We start from the raw sequence: 20,333 nt of genomic DNA, 5'->3' as shown, positions 1-20,333 counted from the left end.
ATGAAAGTGAAAGTGGAGAGTGAAAAAGTTGGCTTAAAGCTCAACATTCAGAAAATGAAGATCATGGCATCTGGTCTCATCACTTCATGGGAAATAGATGGGGAAACAGTGGAAACAGTGTCAGACTTTATTTTTCTGGGCTCCAAAATCACTGCAGATGGTGACTGCAGCCATGAAATTAAAAAGACGCTTACTCCTTGGAAGGAAAGTTATGACCAACCTAGATAGCATATTCAAAAGCAGAGACATTACTTTGCCAACAAAGGTCCATCTAGTCAAGGCTATGGTTTTTCCTGTGGTCATGTATGGCTGTGAGAGTTGGACTGTGAAGAAGGCTGAGTGCCGAAGAATTGATGCTTTTGAACTGTGGTGTTGGAGAAGACTCTTGAGAGTCCTCCCTTGGACTGCAAGGAGATCCAACCAGTCCTTTCTGAAGGAGATCAGCCCTGGGATTTCTTTGGAAGGAATGATGCTAAAGCTGAAACTCCAGTACTTTGGCCACCTCATGCAAAGAGTTGACTCATTGGAAAAGATTCTGATCCTGGGAGGGATTGGGGGCAAGAGGAGAAGGGGACGACAGAGGATGAGATGGCTGGATGGCATCACTAACTTGACGGACATGAGTCTGAGTGAACTCCGGGAGTTGGTGATGGACAGGGAGGCCTGGTGTCCTGCGATTCATGGGGTCCCGAAGAGTCGGACACGACTGAGCGACTGATCTGATCTGATCTGATACAGGCGGTCGGTGCTGTTTCTCATCTATCCATTTGTTCATTCATATGAGGGCCCACTAAAAATAAAGCCCTGGAATACAGAAATATAAGACAGTCCCTTATCCTTGGATCAATAAGCGACAGTTACAGCAGTATAGGTCCTATAACTTGCCTGCCCTCAAAGGAAAGGAAGCAAGATAAAGGCACGATCTTATTTTGGAAAAGAGAAAGTGCCACCAAAATAACGTACCTGTAAACTAGGAACGGAAGAGTACTAAATTAGCTAATAAGCTTGGCAAATGGGGAAAGGGACAAGAGAAATTCATTTTTTTACTTTCTCGCCAGGTTGATGGTTAACCGCTCTATCCAAAACTTGATTCCCTTTCTCCTCTCTCCCCACTTCCCCTCCAGAATGAGACGTATCAGAAAAAGGGAGATTGAAACCCAGGAGGTCCTTGTGAGGTCTTCCTGGGCACGAAAGCCCTTCCATGTGTCCTGAATTCCGAAGAGCAGATTCAAGCAGTTACTAATTAGGGAAGTGAGGGAATGCAGAAACAAACAAAAAGTGGTCATTCAAAAAAAGTAATGACAGCTTGCTAGTTCAGTGACAAAACAGAGCCGCAGTCTCCCTCAAGGGATACACACAACAATCTGACGAGTATCTCTGAGTTGTTCTGCGGAAACTAAGACCTCCCCCAAGCCCTCCCAGGAGGTGGATGGGGACTATGTGCTGACCCTGGACAGGCTGGAACCAGAAGGCTGATGATTAAGATTCCCAAAGCATCACCCGTTATCTCAGCACAGCTGAAGAAAGCCCACAGGCTGAGCATACACCCTGAGCCCTCACCTCTAATGCTGCCTTTAGAAAACCTCCCCGGAAGCCAATGCGGAGTTTGGTCTTGGGGCATAAGCCGCCCATCCTCCTGGCTTGGTGCTCGCACTCATCACTGGTCTTCACCACAACCCGGTGTTGGCAGTCTGGCATTGCTGGGTGCTGGGCAAGTGAACCCCAGTTTGGTTAGGTAACATTTTCTAACCTAAAGTGTATCCCATCCCTCTCCTGTCAGGTCACTTTATATTGATTCGGCTCTGTTTAACACCCTACTTTCTGTCTTCTGGGGCTTGCCTCTCGAAGCCCAAGCTGGCAGGAAAGTGGGAATGGAGAGAAACTGGGTGCCCCACTTTGAGCCCCCCCCCACCGTAGCTCAGGAAAGAGAGGAGAAATAAGGACCTTAAATTTAATCAGGGTGAAGGCTAAAATGAGACTTGCCCTAAGAAGCACTGCATTCAATTGTGCTCGTCAGTTCAGTATTCTTAAGTATACGTTACGTCCTTGCTTAACCATGTCCATAGTTGTTGACAAGAAATTAATTTAAAATTAAAAGAATTATTAAGTTTGTTTAAAAAAAAAAACAGGGCAGATGAGAATTAGTGATTCTTCAACATCATTGGTCCTCAGGGAAAGGTCAGTTAAAATCACAAGAAACCACTAGGTACCTACTAGAACGGCAGCAAATTCAAGACAAACAAACAAATGACCCTGACAATACCAAGGGCTTCTGAGGAGGCACACCCCCGGGACTCCACACCCTGCTGGTGGGCATGGCAGCCAGCACAGCCACACTGCAAAACAGCCTGGCAGTTTCTTACAAAGTTAAAAAGACACTTAACGAACGACCCAGCCATCCCATTCCTGTGTATTTACCCAAGTTAAGTGAAAACTCACGGTTATGCAAAAACCGATACATAAATGTTTCTAGCGGCTATATTCCTAGTTGTCAAAAAAACTGGAAATAATCTGATGTCCTTCAACTGAAGAGTGAGTAAGGACACTGTGGTTGGTTCCTCCATACAACCAGCGATAACAAGAACCGATCTACCAAGACATACAACAATAGGGATGAATTTCATATGCAGTATACTAAGTGAAAGATGTCGGGCTTTAAAGGATACTATACTCTTTACACTACATGACTCCATGTATATACCATCCTAGAAACAGCAAACTATAAAGGAAGAAAACAAATCAGTGGTTGCCAGGGGCTGGAGATGGGCAAAGGTTGCCTGAAAAGGGATATGGAGGAATCTGGGTATTGGTGGGTGATGGAAATGTTTTATATACTGATTGTGGTGATGGTTACAAGACTGTACAGATCTGTCAAAACTCATAGACCTGCACGCTAAAACAGTTTAAGATTTATTACATGTAAAATATACCTAGTTTTAAAAATGAAAGAAATTCTGGCCACAGAAAGATGAGACTAAAAAATCAGCAAGGCATTAGTCATACATCATGCAGGATCCTAAGAAGTTTTAGATTTTACTCTCAAAGTAACCAGTGTATTAAACAATCTTAAGGGAGGGACAGACACTTCAGTTCTGTATCAGGAGGAAGGTGGACGAGTTATAGACTGGAGTGAGAGCGAAACAGGGAGCGCCCGGGGCGTCTCAGTCCCTCAGGGCACAAAGGACCGACACCTGACGGGCAGAGACTGTCGACGTGGACAGAGAAAGTTAAAGGCAGGAAATGTGCAAGTTTCTAGCAACAGTGAAACCATGAGCCAGGCCACGGTTGAGAAAAAGATTTTAAATAAGCTAAATTTAAATGCCTATGGGACATTCAAATACAAACATCTGGTCCAGAGCTCAAGGGAATATCCTGAGATGCAGTTTCAGATTTGAGACTCGTCAGGGTACTGGCAGCCATGAAAATATAAGGTCAAGCTTATGCAGAGTATGTAGAATTAAAGGTAAAGAGAATTCTGGGAATTATCCTGAGCAATACCAGTGTTACGGAGCTAATGATATAATTTGAAGTATAAAAGAACTGGGTGAGTATGCAGCAGTAGAACTAGCAATGGTTACCATTACATGCCATTTCAATCTGGGGTTTCTCAACCACTTTACACTTAGCTTCTCTGATTTTATCTTTGGCCTGATCACCCTGGGAAAACTGAAGTAGTTAAAAAGTTACTGTTGAATCCAAGGCTTCACTTTGTACTTTCCATATTGCTGACGTTGATAATGTTCAGCAAATGAAGAAAAATAATCTACTGAACACACTTATTTAGTCAATTAAACCCTAAGAAGCACTGCTGCTGCTGCTGCTGCTGCTGCTGCTAAGTCACTTCAGTCGTGTCCAACTCTGTGCGACCCCATAGACGGCAGCCCACCCGGCTCCCCCGTCCCTGGGATTCTCCAGGCAAGAACACTGGAGTGGGTTGCCATTTCCTTCTCCAGTGCATGAAAGTGAAAAGTGAAAGTGAAGTTGCTCAGTCGTCTCCGACTCTTAGCGACCCCATGGACTGCAGCCTACCAGGCTCCTCGGTCCATGGGATTTTCCAGGCAAGAGAACTGGAGTGGGGTGCCATTGCCTTCTCCCTAAGAAGCACTAAAAGGGGTGAAATGATTCACTCCGAATACAGGTAAAGTTACACATTCTAGTAACTTCACCTTGAGAGCTGGACAAACAACTCTAGAGATGTTTTAAAGGATCTCTGATACCACAATGAATTTATCAGGAAATACCACAGGACCAATCCAATGAGTCTATATAATCAGCTCTCATTCAGAGAGAGGTAAGCACTGAAATTCCCTGTGAAGTGTCCTCAAAATGTCCATCATGTCCAAGGTCTACACCTGAAAATACTGATTAAGGAATTTTGGGGGTAAGACCCAAACTACTGTATTTTTATTAGTCCCCTAAGTGACTGTGCTGTGTATACACACACAGAGTGGTGTGTATACTGTGTGTACACATCACAGGTGTGTACTCTGCTGTGTGCACACCACACACCACTGAGCCCAAGCTGAAAAGCAAAACCAGACAATGGCTTTAAAAGTTAGTTCCAGCAGCTACATGAAGTTGTCAACTGGAACCTTCTACACTATATCTTAATCCTTGCAACTAGCTGAGAGTGTACTAACATACATTTCCCTGACCTCAACCTAAAATTCTGAGTCTCTATCCCTATAAAATATCTGTGAATCACCTTTTGGTTTTGGTTAACTATCTTTGAGAGGATTTAACTTCTCAGTGGAATTCAGAAAATGGCAGTGTAAGAAAGGCATGGAAAATGAGTCATTAACTTTCTATTGTTTTATTCCAATTCTCCATTTTAACAAGAAACCTACCAGAAAAATCTGGTAATTTTATCAACTCAAGTGTTAACTTCAGTGAGTATTAAAGCAGAACCAGATAAAACCTGCTATACTATTCAGATTCCACTCTTTCAATTACCAAAATTTTCCAAAAAATTCAAATTTCTCAATTATATCATAAACGGTTATGAATGAAAACAAAAATAATTACCCGTAAACAGATTTTTCCCACCAAAATTTACACTTACCCATCTCTTCCCTTACTGACTATTTTTACTTCAAAGTAATAAATCCCACAGGCTGCTGGTATTGGATGCGTGGCACGAACTGACGCCGCATCTTTTGGGGTTTTGCCATGACCTGCATCAGGAACAGGAAGAAAGACAATCAAGACAGATATTCAAACGAAAATCTTAACTCAGGAACGAACACAGCTTTTGAAGGATGTATGCATTTCTACTCTCATCAGTACAAATAATCAAAGATTCAGTACCACACTAATCACAATTAATCCAATATGCAAAACAGCACAAGTTAAACATGGAACTCTTCACAGTTACTAGTTTTGGTGAAATTTCAGAATCTAATAAGCACGTTGAACCTAGTAATCCTTTTTGCAAATTAAAAAAAATATTTTAAGGTAAACAATACTTTTAAGAGACAAAAGGATACACTTTAAGAACATGATGAGAATGAGATTCATTTTATTATATCTAAATTTGCATATCATTTGTAAAATTCCTAAACAACACATTTTTGCCAAATGACCTTTTTAAACCAGAAGCATCTATATCATTGACATATACAATTAGACTGAATTGGTGAAACAGCTTTCTTACTTTAAGAATTTACAAAGCTGTTCTTTGACATATTTTGATCATTAATTCTATACAGAGGCTGATCCATAAAAGCTCTGTGGTCAATCACGGCCTACCGAGAAGCATATCTGCCCTCCAGTTGTCTTTTCTTTTTTAAGAAAGGAAATGAATGTACCATACTATTGCTGACAAAACCAGACAATGGCTTTTAAACTTTTACATATTAGCTATTCCTCAATCTAATCACAGAGAATTTTATTCACTAATATCACATCCCCCACTATGTCTATCACCCAAGACACAAATTATCTTGAAAGCTAGCCTGTGAACAAAACCATGTGAGCAAGACAAAATATGCCCAAATATGCCCATAAAACCACCAGAAGAGTACAGACAGAAGCTGAAGCAGCATGTCAGAAAGTACTCAGAGTGAATGAGACAAGCCCCACAATCCCCAAAAGAGCTGATGAGAAATAAAGCGCTAAGTCATTACTCAGGTGTTCCAGTTAGATATGCCTCACCCAGTACAGTCATTAATCTTTCAGTCACACTATACCACAACCTTCATGGGTAGCAGAATTCCCCTTCTTAAATTTAACATGATTGTTTTAAAATTAAACCCTTCTTTTAAGTCAAAAACTATATTGGCTATACAATAACCATCACACATCAATGAGATCACATCTTTTCTTACCATATGCTCTGTCAAATTATCAATGCATGTCCTATCATTAAACAGTTGAGTGTACACTTGCAGTGCAAATTAGCACTTGGTCACATGGCCTAAAAGAAGCTGGATGAACTCAGCCACTCTCGTCTACTACCATTCATAGGGGTCTTAAGTATACATATTATGGACACAAGTTTTCAGCCCAGGGGACAACTGAGAGGTGATAAACTTAGCTAGGAAGATAACAATGGAAGTGGCAATGTACAGATGCTGATAAAACTGCTTTAACATAAGTAGGTAATATTTATACTGAGCTAAGTGCAAGAAAAATGTAACAGCACAACCAGTCCATTCTGAAGGAGATTAGCCCTGGGATTTCTTTGGAAGGAATGATGTTAAAGCTGAAACTCCAGTACTTTGGCCACCTCATGCAAAGAGTTGACTCACTGGAAAAGACCCTGATGCTGGGAGGGATTGGGGGCAGGAGGAGAAAGGGACGACAGAGGATGAGATGGCTGGATGGCATCACTGACTCGATGGACGTGAGTCTGAGCGAACTCCAGGAGGTGGTGATGGACAGGGAGGCCTGGTGTGCTGCGATTCATGGGGTCGCGAAGAGTCGGACACGACTGAGCGACTGAACTGAACTCAAGTGGAAGAAAAACATAACAGCACAAATCTGAAGAATGATATGCTAATCCCTTTTTAAAAACTGAAATTTTATAAATTATGGTTTCAGCAAAACATCTTCTACAGTAAAATTATGTTTAAATAATTGAGCTGCCTGGGAAAAGGTCATGTAAAGGAAAAGCATTTTTAGAATTGAGGCAGCTAAAAATAAATCTAAAGAAAACCCCAATTAACCCAGGAGTCCTAAATCGACCAGCCTTTATTTTGGTTTTGGCTTTTCTGAAGAGACGTGCTCAAAACTTTTAGGGATAAGGGAGCTGAAACTATACTTAATGACAGTATGTGATAATAGATGACGTATATTTAATACTATGTAAAGGCACCATTCTAAAAGCGCTGTACTGACACAGAAAACAACTTACAGTTACCAAAAGGGATGGGGCTGGGGCGGGTGTGTCAGGAGTTTGACATTAACATACACACACTACTGCACATAAAACAGACAAACAAGGACCCACTGCACAGCACAGAGAACTATACTCAGTATCTTGTAATAACTTACAATGGAAAAGAATCTAGAAAATCCATATGCGTGTGTAACTGAATTACCACGCTGCATCTGACACACACACCATGTAAACTAACTGTACTTCGATTCCGAAAATGGTAAATAAGCAAATAAAAGCACTGTGTTTATCAGCTCATTTAATATTCAAAACAACCCATGAAGTAGGTACTATTTATTACCATTTCACACTTGAGGAAGCCAAAGGAAGAAACTCAGGTCTCACTGCTGAGTGAGAGTCCCAAACCAGGATCTGTGCTGGGATTTAAATTCAAGAAGCCTGATCCAGAGCGAGCCCTGAACCCACAGGAAGGATTTAGTTACCATGGCATTCTGGGATCACTTCACAAGTACTCTCACCTCCTATTTAAGCTACTTCTATGAGAAAAGAAAAAGAAAACTAATATTTGAGCGTAAACAATCTCTCAAAGCATCAGGTGCTTTTGTATAGATTTTTTCTCGGTCAACATCTGTGAAATAGGTATAATTTAACCTCATTTTTGGAGAAGGCAATGGCACCCCACTCCAATACTCTTGCCTGGAAAATCCCATGAACGGAGGAGCCTGGTGGGCTGCAGTCCATGGGGTCGCTAAGAGTCGGAGACGACTGAGCGACTTCCCTTTCACTTTCCACTTTCATGCATTGGAGACCGAAATGGCAACCCACTTCAGCGTTCTTGCCTGGAGAATCCCAGGGACGGGGGAGCCTGGTGGGCTGCCGTCTATGGGGTCACACAGAGTCGGACACGACTGAAGCAACAGCAGCAGCAGCAGCAACAACCTCATTTTTTAAAAATGAAGAAATTCTTACAGAGGTAATATAACTTGCCCCAAATTGGTAGAATCATGCATTAAATCCATGTCTGAATTAAATCCCCTACATTTTACTACCGTGCAAAAATAACTGTAAAGAATTACACAATCTTAGGTCTCCAAGACTAGTACATTATGTTTTACCAAGACACTATAGAAAAATTCTGTAAAGGTTAAAAGGATTTGCTTCATTTTAAAATTAACTTTAAAAGGTAAAGACCCAGGAGAAAGGCGAGATGTAAGATTAAAAGGATGCATACTATTTTTAGGTGAGACTAGTAATACCATAGCAAAGGGCCTGTTTCTAATAACATTTGTTGGCCGGAAGTATATTACCTTAAATTTTGTGGTGACCAAAATACAACCTCACACTACCGAAGTGCACATTTTAAAAACCACAGTCTTCAAGGTTAAGTGTTTTCTAGATGGTTCAAGAAGAAAACACATGTGTTGCTTCAGGATTCTAAGGCTCCCTTGCACACCATCTGCTGACTGCATTTAACTGGACAGTTCTGAATAAAGCCCCCATCCCTAGAACCCGCGGCTCTCCAATGAGCAGCCAAGTGCCGTTCTGAAAACATACCTCAGTCTTCCTTGAACCACTAGCCTCCAGTACAACTAACGTCCTCCCTTTCAGCCGAGAAAAAGATAAACTTCCTGAAAACCCCGTCTGACCTCTCCCTCCCTCTGCGTTTCCCACCTCTTCCTTTTGGCTCCAGCCACCCTGGCCAGGCCAGGCAGTGCCCAGGCAACTCCCTCAAACTGGAGAGTGGTGCCCTTCCTTCTCAGCTTTTCTATCTCAGCTCAAGCTTTACTTCCTCAACTGTTCTTTCTCTAATCTCTCGGACTCAGTCTAACCTTGTTTACAGGACCTCCATACAACATCCACACACATAACACTCACATGTGATTATTTTATTGTTTCTGCATTTCAATTCCTGGACCTCTTTTTTCCCCATGGACTTCCACCCTAATTTTGACCATTCTTCCTGGAGCCATGCTCTGGATTCACACATCACCTGAAACTACTCCACGGCAGAAACATCCAATTCTAATAAAGTCTGTCTTGCTACTGAACACATTTCTTGAATACAAATTAGCTCACATACACTTGATAAATATGGGAATGATCTCAGCATAATAAAGAAGTCATTCGGTTCATAACAGCTTTTCCCCAGTACATTAATGAATTAAAGGGAAAATTTCAGCAATATACAAAAGGCCTAAATCAAAAGAGCTGGGATTCCTACAGAAGTGTATTCCTATTGTCCCTGGTGTTTGGTGGCTTCAGAAACTGCTATACTAACCACCATACTAAGCCATCTGGGAAAAATCCAACAGCAGCACAGACCAAAAGTGCTACAATACTTCCCTGTTTATATCCCTATGGATTCACGCATCTCATGCCTACTGATTTTACACTTCGGGTGACAGTTCAGGGCCAGCTCATGTCTTCTGCTACTCAGCTATGCCCCGTTCAGCCACTGGGCGCTCTTTCAGTTGGCTGCTCTGGCACTCTGATACACCTCCATTTGTGTGTTTTTATTTTTTGTTTGTTATTTTCTGGCTCTGCAGATGCTGGAAGCTCATCTGGCTGACTTCCTGCCCCAGTCCCACAGTCAGTCATTTCTCTAAGGAGCCCTGGCTCCTTTTATGGACAAATGGCATTAGAACCCGAGGTCTAGATGCTAGGTACGCTCACTGGGCTTCCCAGGCACATTGTAAAGAATCCGCCTGCCAACGCAGGAGACGCGAGACATGGGTTCAATCTCTGGGTTGGGAAGACGCCGGGAGAAGGAAATGGCAACCCACTCCGGTATTCTTGCCTGGAGAATCCCATGAACCGAGGAGCCTGGCGGGCTACAGTCCACAGAGTCGCAGAGTCGGACACTAATACTTTCACTTCACTATACACACTATACACATCTATATAATTTATGTAATTATCTGTGTAAATATTAAACAACCAACTCTAATCCATTACCACATGGATCATTCTAACCACTTCAATGCTGAGAAACCTAGCTCCTACTGTCCACCATCCATTGATTTACTCGTTAAATTCCAGTTTACGTGGATAATAGTATCAGAACTGTTGACCCATATCCCCGAGGTACAGCTTATCAACAAGAATTTGGCGCGTATCTACTTTCATTTACCTTTTTTAGTTTTATAGACTCCACTGATTTCCAGGAACTTGTCAGCACCTTTTCCCTCCTTTCCTGAGACTGCTTCATATATCTGCAGTAGAGTTAGACTGCTTTAAAGTCACATTTCACATTCTATCCTGTGATCCCCCCAACCTTCCTCTCAAGCAATTTTTTAAAAATATGCACTAAACCAAAACTACAATGAGACATCACATCACACTGCTCAGAATGGCTAACATCAAAAAATCCACAAATAACAAATGCTGGACAGGGTGTGGAGAGAAGGGAACCTTCCTGCTACTGTGTGGGAATGTAAATTGGTATCACCACTGTGGAGAATAATATGGAAGTTCCTTAAACAGAGCTATCATATGACCTGCAATCCTACTCAGGGGCATTGATCTAGAGAAAAACGTGATCCAAAAGAAAAACATGCACCCCAGTATTCACTGCAGCACTGTTTATAACAGCCAAGACGTGGAAGCAACCTCAATGCCCATCGACAGAGGAAAGGATAAAGAAGATGTGGAACATATGTACAATGGACTATTACGCTGCCATTAAAAAGAATGAAATAATGCCATCTGCAGCAACATGGAAGGACCCAAAGAGCGTCATACCAAGTGAAGTAAGTCAAACAGAGGAGGAGAAATACTGAATGACATCCCTTATATGTGGAATCTAAAAAGAAATGATACAAACGAACTTACGTACAAAACAGAAAGACAGAAAACAAACTTCTGGTTGCAGCATGAGGGGTGGGATAGTTAGGGACTTCGGGACGCTCATGTACACACTGTGATACTTAAAACGGATAACCAGTAAGAACCTCCTGTGCAGCACGTGGAACTCTGCTCAACATGACGTGCAGGCCTGGATGGGAGGGGGTGGGAGAGAATGGACACGTGTGTATGGACAGCCAAGTCCCTTTGCCAGTCACCTGAAACGATCACAACGCTGTCAACTGGCTACACCCCAGTACAAAATAAAACACTGGAGGTTTGGGGGGAATGCAGGTATTAAGGTTCACCTTAAAAAATGATAATTTTATTTATTTATTTATTTTTGGCTGTGCCGGGTCCGCACTGTTGCGCAGGCTTTCCCTAGCTGCGGAGAGCGGGGGCTACTCTTCACGGCAGTGAGAGGGCCTCTGACCGCAGTGGCTTCTCCTGCTGCTGAGCTCAGGTGCCAGAGCATTCGGGCTCCAGTAGTTGCAGCTCCCGGGCTCCAGAGCACAGGCTCGGGAGTTGCGGTGCACAGGCTTAGTTACTTCAAGGCATGTGGGGTCTTCCTGGATCAGGGATCAAACCCGTGTCTCCTGCATTGGCAGGCAGATTCCTCACCACTGAGCCACCAGGGAAACCCCAGTTGCTTACTTTTGATTAAACAGGAACTTACATCGCTAACAGGGAAGACCAAGCCTACGGGTTGAACGCCAGGAGGGATCAGCAGCCTGTGACATCAGGCACACATGGGAGTGGGAATTTAACCAGGCTTGTATTTTATTACAACTGTTATTTTTGTAGTGCTCTGGTTACAAAGTTCCACAGGTTTTAAGTGGTCTGCCCCAGCCCTATTTTCCCCCAAAGCCCTGTTACTTTTAGTGTGCAATTCTGTGGAAAACGTGAGGTTTTCCCAGCAACTGAATCCTGGCATTACAGCGGCAAGGTCGACGTCTTCCCCGGGACACAGCCTCCTATCCTCTCCCCTTCCTAAGGAACTCACTTCTGCACTCAAAATCCAGGGAACTTCGGCTCACTGAACTCTTCCTTGTTTGTTTTTCCTCTTTCAGGACGATATACATGGTAATTATTTTAAAGCGCTCAAATGTCTTGATTTCCCTCACATGCCTACCCTTCCATCACAGGCAGCAAAACCACAGCCTAAGTCAATGTTACAAGCCATCTTCCCCACTCATGCACCAGGCGGCTGGCCTTTGCCGAATACACGTCCAAACATCTTGCAAATAGTCACCTCTATGAACAAATGATGTCAGCAGGGACCCCCACCGATATCCACAGCACACAGACATCTTCAGAATGAGGGACATGGCTCACACCCTCACCGTTCACTTTAGGCTTTAAGTCCTCTATCTGAATTCAGTGAGCAAACTGCCTCGCCTCCTGTCTCACAAAACGGGACTTAAGTGGGGCTCCACCGTTATACGTGGTTACGTTCTACTCTCCGCTGCCTTACTGCTAACTGGTGGCCTCTTTCACTGTTATCGAAGGGCCACTACGTATTTCTCCCTTCTTCAAGGCCAAGCATCTTCAGCTTCTGAACCACTTTCCTCCCTCCACGTCCTCACTCTGCCAGCCTCCCAAGCTCGTATTTTCATCTTTCTCCTTCCCTTCAAGCTATAAGGGCACAGTGACCCCAAAATGCATACATGTTTCATAAAACCATATGCCTCTGTGTTATAAACCATTGTCAGTGATGCACTGGGGTTGGTGGCCAGTATAATGAACTTTCTCCCCTAACTTTAAGGTAATAATACCAGGTATTGTTACTATTTATCTTATTTGTTAAAACACATTAAATCCTGTAGACATTTACTACTGTCACCTAACTTGTCACTTCAGTTTTATACCCACAACCAGATTAAAATGAGACCTACTTAGAAACGACACAGTAGTCTCTAACACAGTACTGTCCAAAGGATTCTTAGGGATAATTTTAATTATGTGGATTTTCATCGTATATGCTGATGTTAGAAGCTAATTTTCAAATATCAGTGAGCCACAATATCAGCCACAACAAAGAAAAAACAAAAAATCGGCCCTATCCTCCATTCCCCTCCAGGTACTGCCTAATCTCTTTCCTCGTCTACATTCCTCAAGAATAATTTGTATTCACCATACTTTCTGCTTGGTCCCTTCTATTCACCCTGATTCCTGCCCCCGTCACCCACTTCACACTGCTCTGCCTAAGGTCACAGTGATCTAACTTCCAAATCCAGTGGAAACTCTCCTGTGCCTATTTCACTAAACCCGTCTGTTGCCTTTGACGCTAAAGTTCACTTCCTCATTTCTGACACTCCACTCCTCTGCTCAGCTTCTGTGACACAACCCTCCCCTCTGTGCAGGTGTCTCTTAACTGCTCCTCCTTGGGCTCCCTCCAGTTTTCAATGTTGCTGTTGGCTCAGGATTCCACGCTCGGCCCACTGCTCCTCTCACTTTACTTTCTCTCTCAGACACTTGAGTTCCAACCACCAGCCAGCGGTGGCTCCCCAGTCGGTCATGACCTCGACCTCTCCCCCAGGATCCCGTCCATGGCGGTAATGCCAGCCCTTCCGAGGAGAAACTGCCCCACACGCTGTCCCTACTGAAACAAGGGGGGCCCACACTCCCCTTGTGCCAGGAGGACATTTCGTAACAACCATCACACCCCTACAGGTGACTCAACACAGACAAGCACCCACGAGAAGGCCACCAATTCGCACCACAGCATATAATGAAAAGATCTGTCCAACTGGGAATGAGGGCCATTAGCTAGGCCAACCTGAAAAGGCTCTTGGGAGTTTAAAATAGGAAAAAGGATAAACCAGCTAGTAGGGAAAAGAAGAAAACAACCAGAAACTAGCACTGTCGCTGAGTCACCTTAACATTACAATCAAGGGAAAAATCATGAGCTCCAGCTGTGCGCTTACATTGCACCTCACTGACTCCAGAAGACCACTAGCTGTTCTTTCTTTAATGCTATTTCTTTGGCTTCTGCTGGTTTAAGCAGAAGTCAGATCACATGGCTGAGGTTCACATTTTTACTTATCTCTAAATATACTGTAATATTTCCTTGCCATCATCATTTACTTCACGATTCACTGCAAAAAACTAATAGGGCCATATACCCAGCATTGGCCTTGATTTTTTTTTTTTAATCACTCCATTATATCCTGTCAGGATGACTTCAATACAGATCACAGGTATGTTGTCTTTTTTTCTCTACACCCAACACTGACCAACCAATTCAGGTCCTTATTTCTTCTATGGTCTGCAACAGCCTTCTGAATGAGTCTGCTACTTCCAATCTTATGGCCCCTGAATCCATCTTCCAATTAGTTGTGTAATCTGACAAAGATGAAAACGAGCCAGTCACTTCCTATTTAAAATCCTCTGATGATTCTTCATCTCCTACAAAATAAGATCCAAGCTCAATGAAATATTCTGTAAGGCCCTGCTGGATCTTTTCCCAGCTGTTCCTTGTCACACACTTACATTCCAACAACCCCATATTGCTTGCAGATCCAAACATTTAGAATCATTCTCGCCTCTACACTGTCGTTTATGCCTTTTCCCTTGTAATGTCCAGCCCCTCCTCCTCCCTTGTATCATATCCATCTTTTAAGACTGACCACTGGCCTCATCCCCTTCAAGAGGCTGTCCCTCAGCCACCAGCTTCACCCCTGCCCATGCAGCCTGCAGTGGACCCCCTCGCATCTTCCACAGCACTGGGTAACACACGTCCCCAATACACACCGCGCAAAGCCCTCTGAGCGCTTTGAATTCAAAGACGGTGTCTTACTCACCTTCGAGTGCTCAGAACCTGGCACAAAGTAAATACTCACTAAAAGCTTGCTAAATAAATAGACAGTTGGGCTTCCCAGGTGGGTCGGCGGTAAAGAATCTGCCTGCAGTACAGGAGATGTGGGTTCAATCCCTGGGTTGGGTAGTTCTGGAGAAAGAAATGACAATCCACTCCAGTATTCTTGCCTTGGAAATCTTGTGGACAGAGGAGCCTGGTGGGTTATACAGTCCACGGGGTCGCAAAAGAGTCAGACATGACTTAGTGACTAAACACGACAAGCACTGCTGCTGCTGCTGCTACTAAGTCACTTCAGTCGTGTCCGACTTTTCGCAACCCCATGGACTGCAGCCCACCAGGCTCCTCCGTCCGTGGGATTTTCCAGGCAAGAGTACTGGAGTGGGGTGCCATTTTCTTCTCAACAAGCACTATATACATCAATTGCTTAATAAATCATCACTACAAAAAATATATATATTATTATCAGAATTGCTTAATTCTTGCAGTTATCAACAAGTACTCTTTAAAAAAAACAAACAGATTTTCTTTGATGTGGACCTATTTTTAAAGTCTTCATTGAATTTGTTACAATGTTGCTTCTCTTTATGTTTTGGCTTTTTGGCCCTGAGGCATCTGGGATCTTAACTCCCAGATTAGGGATCCAACTCTGCAATGGAAAGGGAAGTCCCCTCAACTAGCATTCTTAAAGCAAAATTTTGGTAAAGAAAGTTTTTTTTTTTTTTTGGAGAGAAAAACTCAGTTTTTAAATTCCTTGATTTTTAAAGAACATTTTCTGTATCACCTCCCATAAATCTCAAAAGACATTTGTATTGGGAAGCAAGCCAATATGTGTTGAGATATTTGTTCTACCTAAAGTGCAAGAAATTAGATAGGCGATTAAATTTAGGGAGTGTTAGAGGTCTGCTGACTGGAGATACTGAGGGGGAGGGGAGCCGGGCAACCAAAAGTTCACTTTGCTTACTGTTAATAACGCTTCAATTAGAAGGTGACACTCACTATTCACTTCTTCCTATTCTTCCCAACTTTCACATTTCTTCTAAGCTGCCCTAAATCAGTATAATCTAGGTGTCTGGACTTTTCCATGGCATTAGTGTGCTCCCGGCAGCACTTTCCCCACAGGAAGTACTTTCAGCATCAACTATTCTTCAAAGTCAACTGTTCTCCAGAAAGCTCTAAATGTGATCACCGGATTTTGTCTAGTTGAGACAGTTACGTCTCGTACACACTGAAGAACAGTGAGTTCAGAGTCTGAACACGAGTTTCCACTCCTGGCCTGCCTGTGGTGGGCAGCGGCACCTCCAGGTGCTCCCACTTCCTCGCATCTTATTAAACGAGAGCTCTACCACTCTACCCAAATCCAGTAAGATGCTCTTGGTGTATGTATCAGAAAGCTTCACAAAGTATCCAGACTGTGGTAACGTCACAAATACAAAAATCCAACCTGCAACCGAAACATCCAGAACAGTCAGAACTACTGTCGTATTTGTTAAAATGCTTTAGCTGGAATAAACGTAGCATTATAACTAGGTCTAAACTTGTCATATTTATTCAAAGCTAACAAGAATTTTAAAAATAAAAGGGGTCATGTTTAAGGATTTCAACAGTTGGGGTATGACTGCTAAACAAGAAGTCTTTTTAAAAATTTTAAGAGTAAACACACCCAATTCCCCTGCAATCTAATCAACTTTGTCTGCATGGCTGGCATTGTTTAACATCAATTCCCTCAAATCACTTAAGGAACCCCACAGCTTCCAAAGAGTTAATTCCTATTGAGAAGAACTACATCTTCAAACCAGAATACATTCAGAGCAAAAGAAATCTCTTTTTTCAAAGGTAGGGAAAATCCTCACCATTCTGGAAAATAACTGCGTTCAATCTTTTGAAATTTTACAGCATGCAAAAAATACTTTATGAACAGTAGTTTTCAATGTTATTTTGTGCCTTGAAGTTTGATTACCACTGCCTATGACACCTCTCCTTTGCTAAGATGCCCAGTAACTTCTCGCGTGGTCCACCCAGAAGGCACACACGAAAACAACAGGGAAAACACACACGCACACGTTAAAATACCAAGGGAGAGACAGAGTGGGGAAAGGGACTGTGTTTGTGACAAGGAGGAGGGAGAGACAAAGGAGAGAGAGAGAAAGGGAGCGCAAAGGATGCCCAACAGCAAGATCTTTTTTTCCAAAAATAATGGTTTATGTTTACAAAACAGTGAAGTTTCCAGAAAGTGAATCTTAGTATTACACAACAGAAAGTAATAAAGAGGCCAACAGGAAAAATAATTGAGACAGCAGTGTCATAAATATTCCAAACTCCAACCAATTTCACATAAGCTGTACTTTTCCCTGACCTGAATCAACAATTTTATGTCAAAGGAGTTAGTAAAACTAGTCAAGGCATGTTACAGTGCTAAATAAACTATAATCACAAATCTCAGATACCATGGAAATTCAGAGCTGGAAATTTCCTTACCAACCCTAGTTCAACTCTCTCACCACTCAGAGGAAGAAACTGAGGCCCTGTCTGGTAATATGCCTAAAATCACAAACCGTGCCAGGATTCAGAAAGCTAGAATTCTTTGTTCAATAATACCCTGTATCTTCTGTCTCTGATTTTATAAGCTAACTATCAACCATCAACCATAAAATTTCAAGTTCTGTCGAGTCTAACAAAAAGCATTCTGGTAATCTGATCAGAAGTGAACACTTCGTTACAGCAATGTTCACACAAAACAAAAATAATAGCCTTCAGAGGAGGGTATTAATAAAATATCCTAACATAAAAAAACAAAGGTCTGATATTCTGAAATTTTTAGTCACTTAGACTAAGAGCCATAGACAGCATTTAAAATTGAAAGTTCTTCTCTGGATCTATGGATAAAAGGAAGAAATATTCAACAAGGCCTATTTTTGTGAATATTCTTTGCTGCCAAATCATTTGGAAGATTTCTGTAGTTGTTTCTCCTTTCTGATTAAATAGTAACTTATTTATCAAGGTTCTTCTCAAATTTCAGTCCGGTAAACTTTAAGAATTTCACCACAATGAGTGTTTACACCCTCTATATCCATGTCACCAGGATCTGAGTAAGACCCTCCCTTTGAAGCCAATCAAAAATGAGGCTGCTTTGAATGTAAAAGCAGTAGGTTTGGGGCCTAAAAAACTGGATTTGTTTTCAGATTGACTGATATAATGGATTGATTTCCGCCCCCCCCCCCCAGACATGTAAACTTGATGCATGCTATTAATTTGGGCTACATTTCAAAAATTCCCATGGCAATTAATAATTTTATATACAACTAATCTGCTTAGAGCTTTGTTTTACATAGGAGAGATAGGTGAGGGGAGGAGGGACACAAGAGCACTAGCCTAAGGCCTTTTTTTTTTTTTTTAACTGCAGGTGGAAAACAGAAGCCAATTTTCTTTAAAACACTAAAAAACGTGTTAAAAAAAAAAATTCCTGTTTTCCACGAGACTTTATATAACGCCAACATACAAATATAGGGCATTTTCCAATCGGTAGTGGTACGTTTCTGCTCCCCCAAGACAACACGTCTTCCTGAGGTTTCAACCTCTCTCACCCTCCAGTTGCTTTTATGGAGATAACACGGACACAAACTTCGGTCGCCGGTCCTTTTGTCGTCTCCCCTAGACAATCTCTGGCCTAATTTGGGGCAAAACCCCCCACGGATCACTCCTCCCCCCATACATCCCTGCTCTCCCTTGATTAGAAATTAATACCCCAGAATCGTGCCTCTCTTCACCCCTCCCACTGCCCCCCACGTAAGAGGGCAGCGCCTGACCCACCACCACCTGGAGAACAATGTAAACCCAACTGAGAACCCACAGATTTCCTCCATCCCGGCCCGACGATTTATCTCAAAAGGCAATCAGAAAGCGAGTTATGTCCTGTCATCCTGGATTCCCCCGAGGTGTCCTGCTCCCGGCCTGGGATTACCAGCTCCCACTCTACACGCAGGGAGCCTTAACCCTCAGCACCCACTTCCCGCGATCGCCCCCCGCGGACCCCTAGCCCGGCCCCGGAGCGGCGGGCGGGCCGCGGGCCCCGGCTCCCTGCGCACGCCGCACGCCCCGCACCTTTGTAGTGCACCCGCAGGTTGTTCTGAGACAGGCCGATGTAGCTGAACTTGTCCTTCGGGCTCCAGGACCGCGGCAGCGGCGTCTCCTGCTCGTCCACAGCCGGGTAAAGGCGCTTCAGCCGCCGCTGCAGCTCCTTCTCCTGCTCGTTCAGGGCCGAGTCCCCGTGCGGGAAGGGCGCCGCGGCGCTGCCGCCCGCCGCCGGGGCCGGGGCCGGGGCCGGGGCCGGGGCGCCTCCGGCCGGGCCGGGGCCCGCGGAGAGGCCCGGGGGAGCGGGGGGCGCGCCGGCGGGGGCGGCCGCCGAAGCGGGTGGCGGCGGGGGTGGGGGCGGCGGCGGCGGCGGGGCCGCGGTGGCCGGGGGCGGCGGCGGCGGCGGCGGTGGCGGCGGGTGCAGGAGCAGGGCGGCCGCCGCGGCCCCCAAGCCGCCGCCGCCGCCGCCGCCGGGCGAGCCGGCCGGAGACGAGCCGGCGCTGACGGCCGGGGGCGCCGGCAGGACTCCGGGCACGGGGGCCGCAGCCGCCGGCGGGGGCGGCGGGAGCTGCTGCTGCTGCTGTTGTTGTGGCTGCGGCGGCGGCGGCGGCGGCGGCTGCCCGGACATCCCGGCCGCGACTCAGCCTGCGGCCGCCTTCGCCTCCTCTCTCCTTCCTCCTCCGCTTCCCGGGGGCGCTGTGGCGGCGGCCGCCGGCACCAGGCGCCCAGTCCGCCCGCCCCGGAAGCAGGCGGCCGGCCGCGCGCCCAGACGGAGGGAGCGCGACGGTTGGGGAGCTCGCAGCCGGGGCAGTGGGTGGGCGGCGGGCCCCGAGCCCGCGAGAGAACGTTAGCCGGAGCGCGGGCCCGGAACAAGGCGCCGAGGCCGCAGCGAGGCGGGGCGGGGGATGAGAGCGCGGTGCCGGCCGCCGCGGCCGCTGCTCTCGCGGCTGTTTCCCTGCGGGCGGGCCGGGCCGGCGCGAGACGCTGCGCGCGGGCGGTGCTGCGAGGGGGCGGGGCCGGAGCGCGAGCGCGGCGCGGAGGGCGGGGCCAGACGAAGGGGCGGGACCGGGCGAGGGGGCAGGGCCGGAGCGCGAGAAGAAGCGCGCGGGCGGTGCAGCGAAGGGGCGGGACCGGAGCTCGAGGGGGCGGGGCCGGGCGAGGGGCGGGGCCGGGCGAGGGGCGGGGCCGCGCGGGCGGCGGAAGGCGGGCCCGTGCGGGTCCAGGCGCCGGGTTCAGGCTGCTAGGGGGGACGCGCGCGGTCGG

The 20,333-nt window shown here is 45.3% G+C and overlaps 1 protein-coding gene across 1 annotated transcript in view; it reads right to left on the bottom strand.

Annotated features, from left to right (window-relative positions):
• The window catches only part of RANBP9 (RAN binding protein 9), a 73,119-nt gene extending 53,097 nt beyond the window's left edge, over nt 1–20,022 (bottom strand). The window contains exons 1-2 of the mRNA XM_027525361.1: nt 19,101–20,022; nt 5,063–5,174 (exon numbers count right to left, since the gene is read on the bottom strand). Coding sequence (XP_027381162.1) covers nt 5,063–5,174; nt 19,101–19,698 — 710 coding nt within the window. The 5' untranslated portion in view covers nt 19,699–20,022. The remainder of the gene's footprint in view (nt 1–5,062; nt 5,175–19,100) is intronic.
• Between the last annotated feature and the right edge of the window lie 311 nt (nt 20,023–20,333).

The sequence above is a fragment of the Bos indicus x Bos taurus genome, chromosome 23 (genome assembly GCF_003369695.1).
Source record: "Bos indicus x Bos taurus breed Angus x Brahman F1 hybrid chromosome 23, Bos_hybrid_MaternalHap_v2.0, whole genome shotgun sequence".
NCBI lineage: Eukaryota > Metazoa > Chordata > Mammalia > Artiodactyla > Bovidae > Bos > Bos indicus x Bos taurus.
The sequence above is the reverse complement of the archived record's forward strand: the minus strand, read 5'-3'. Positions and strand labels throughout refer to the sequence as shown.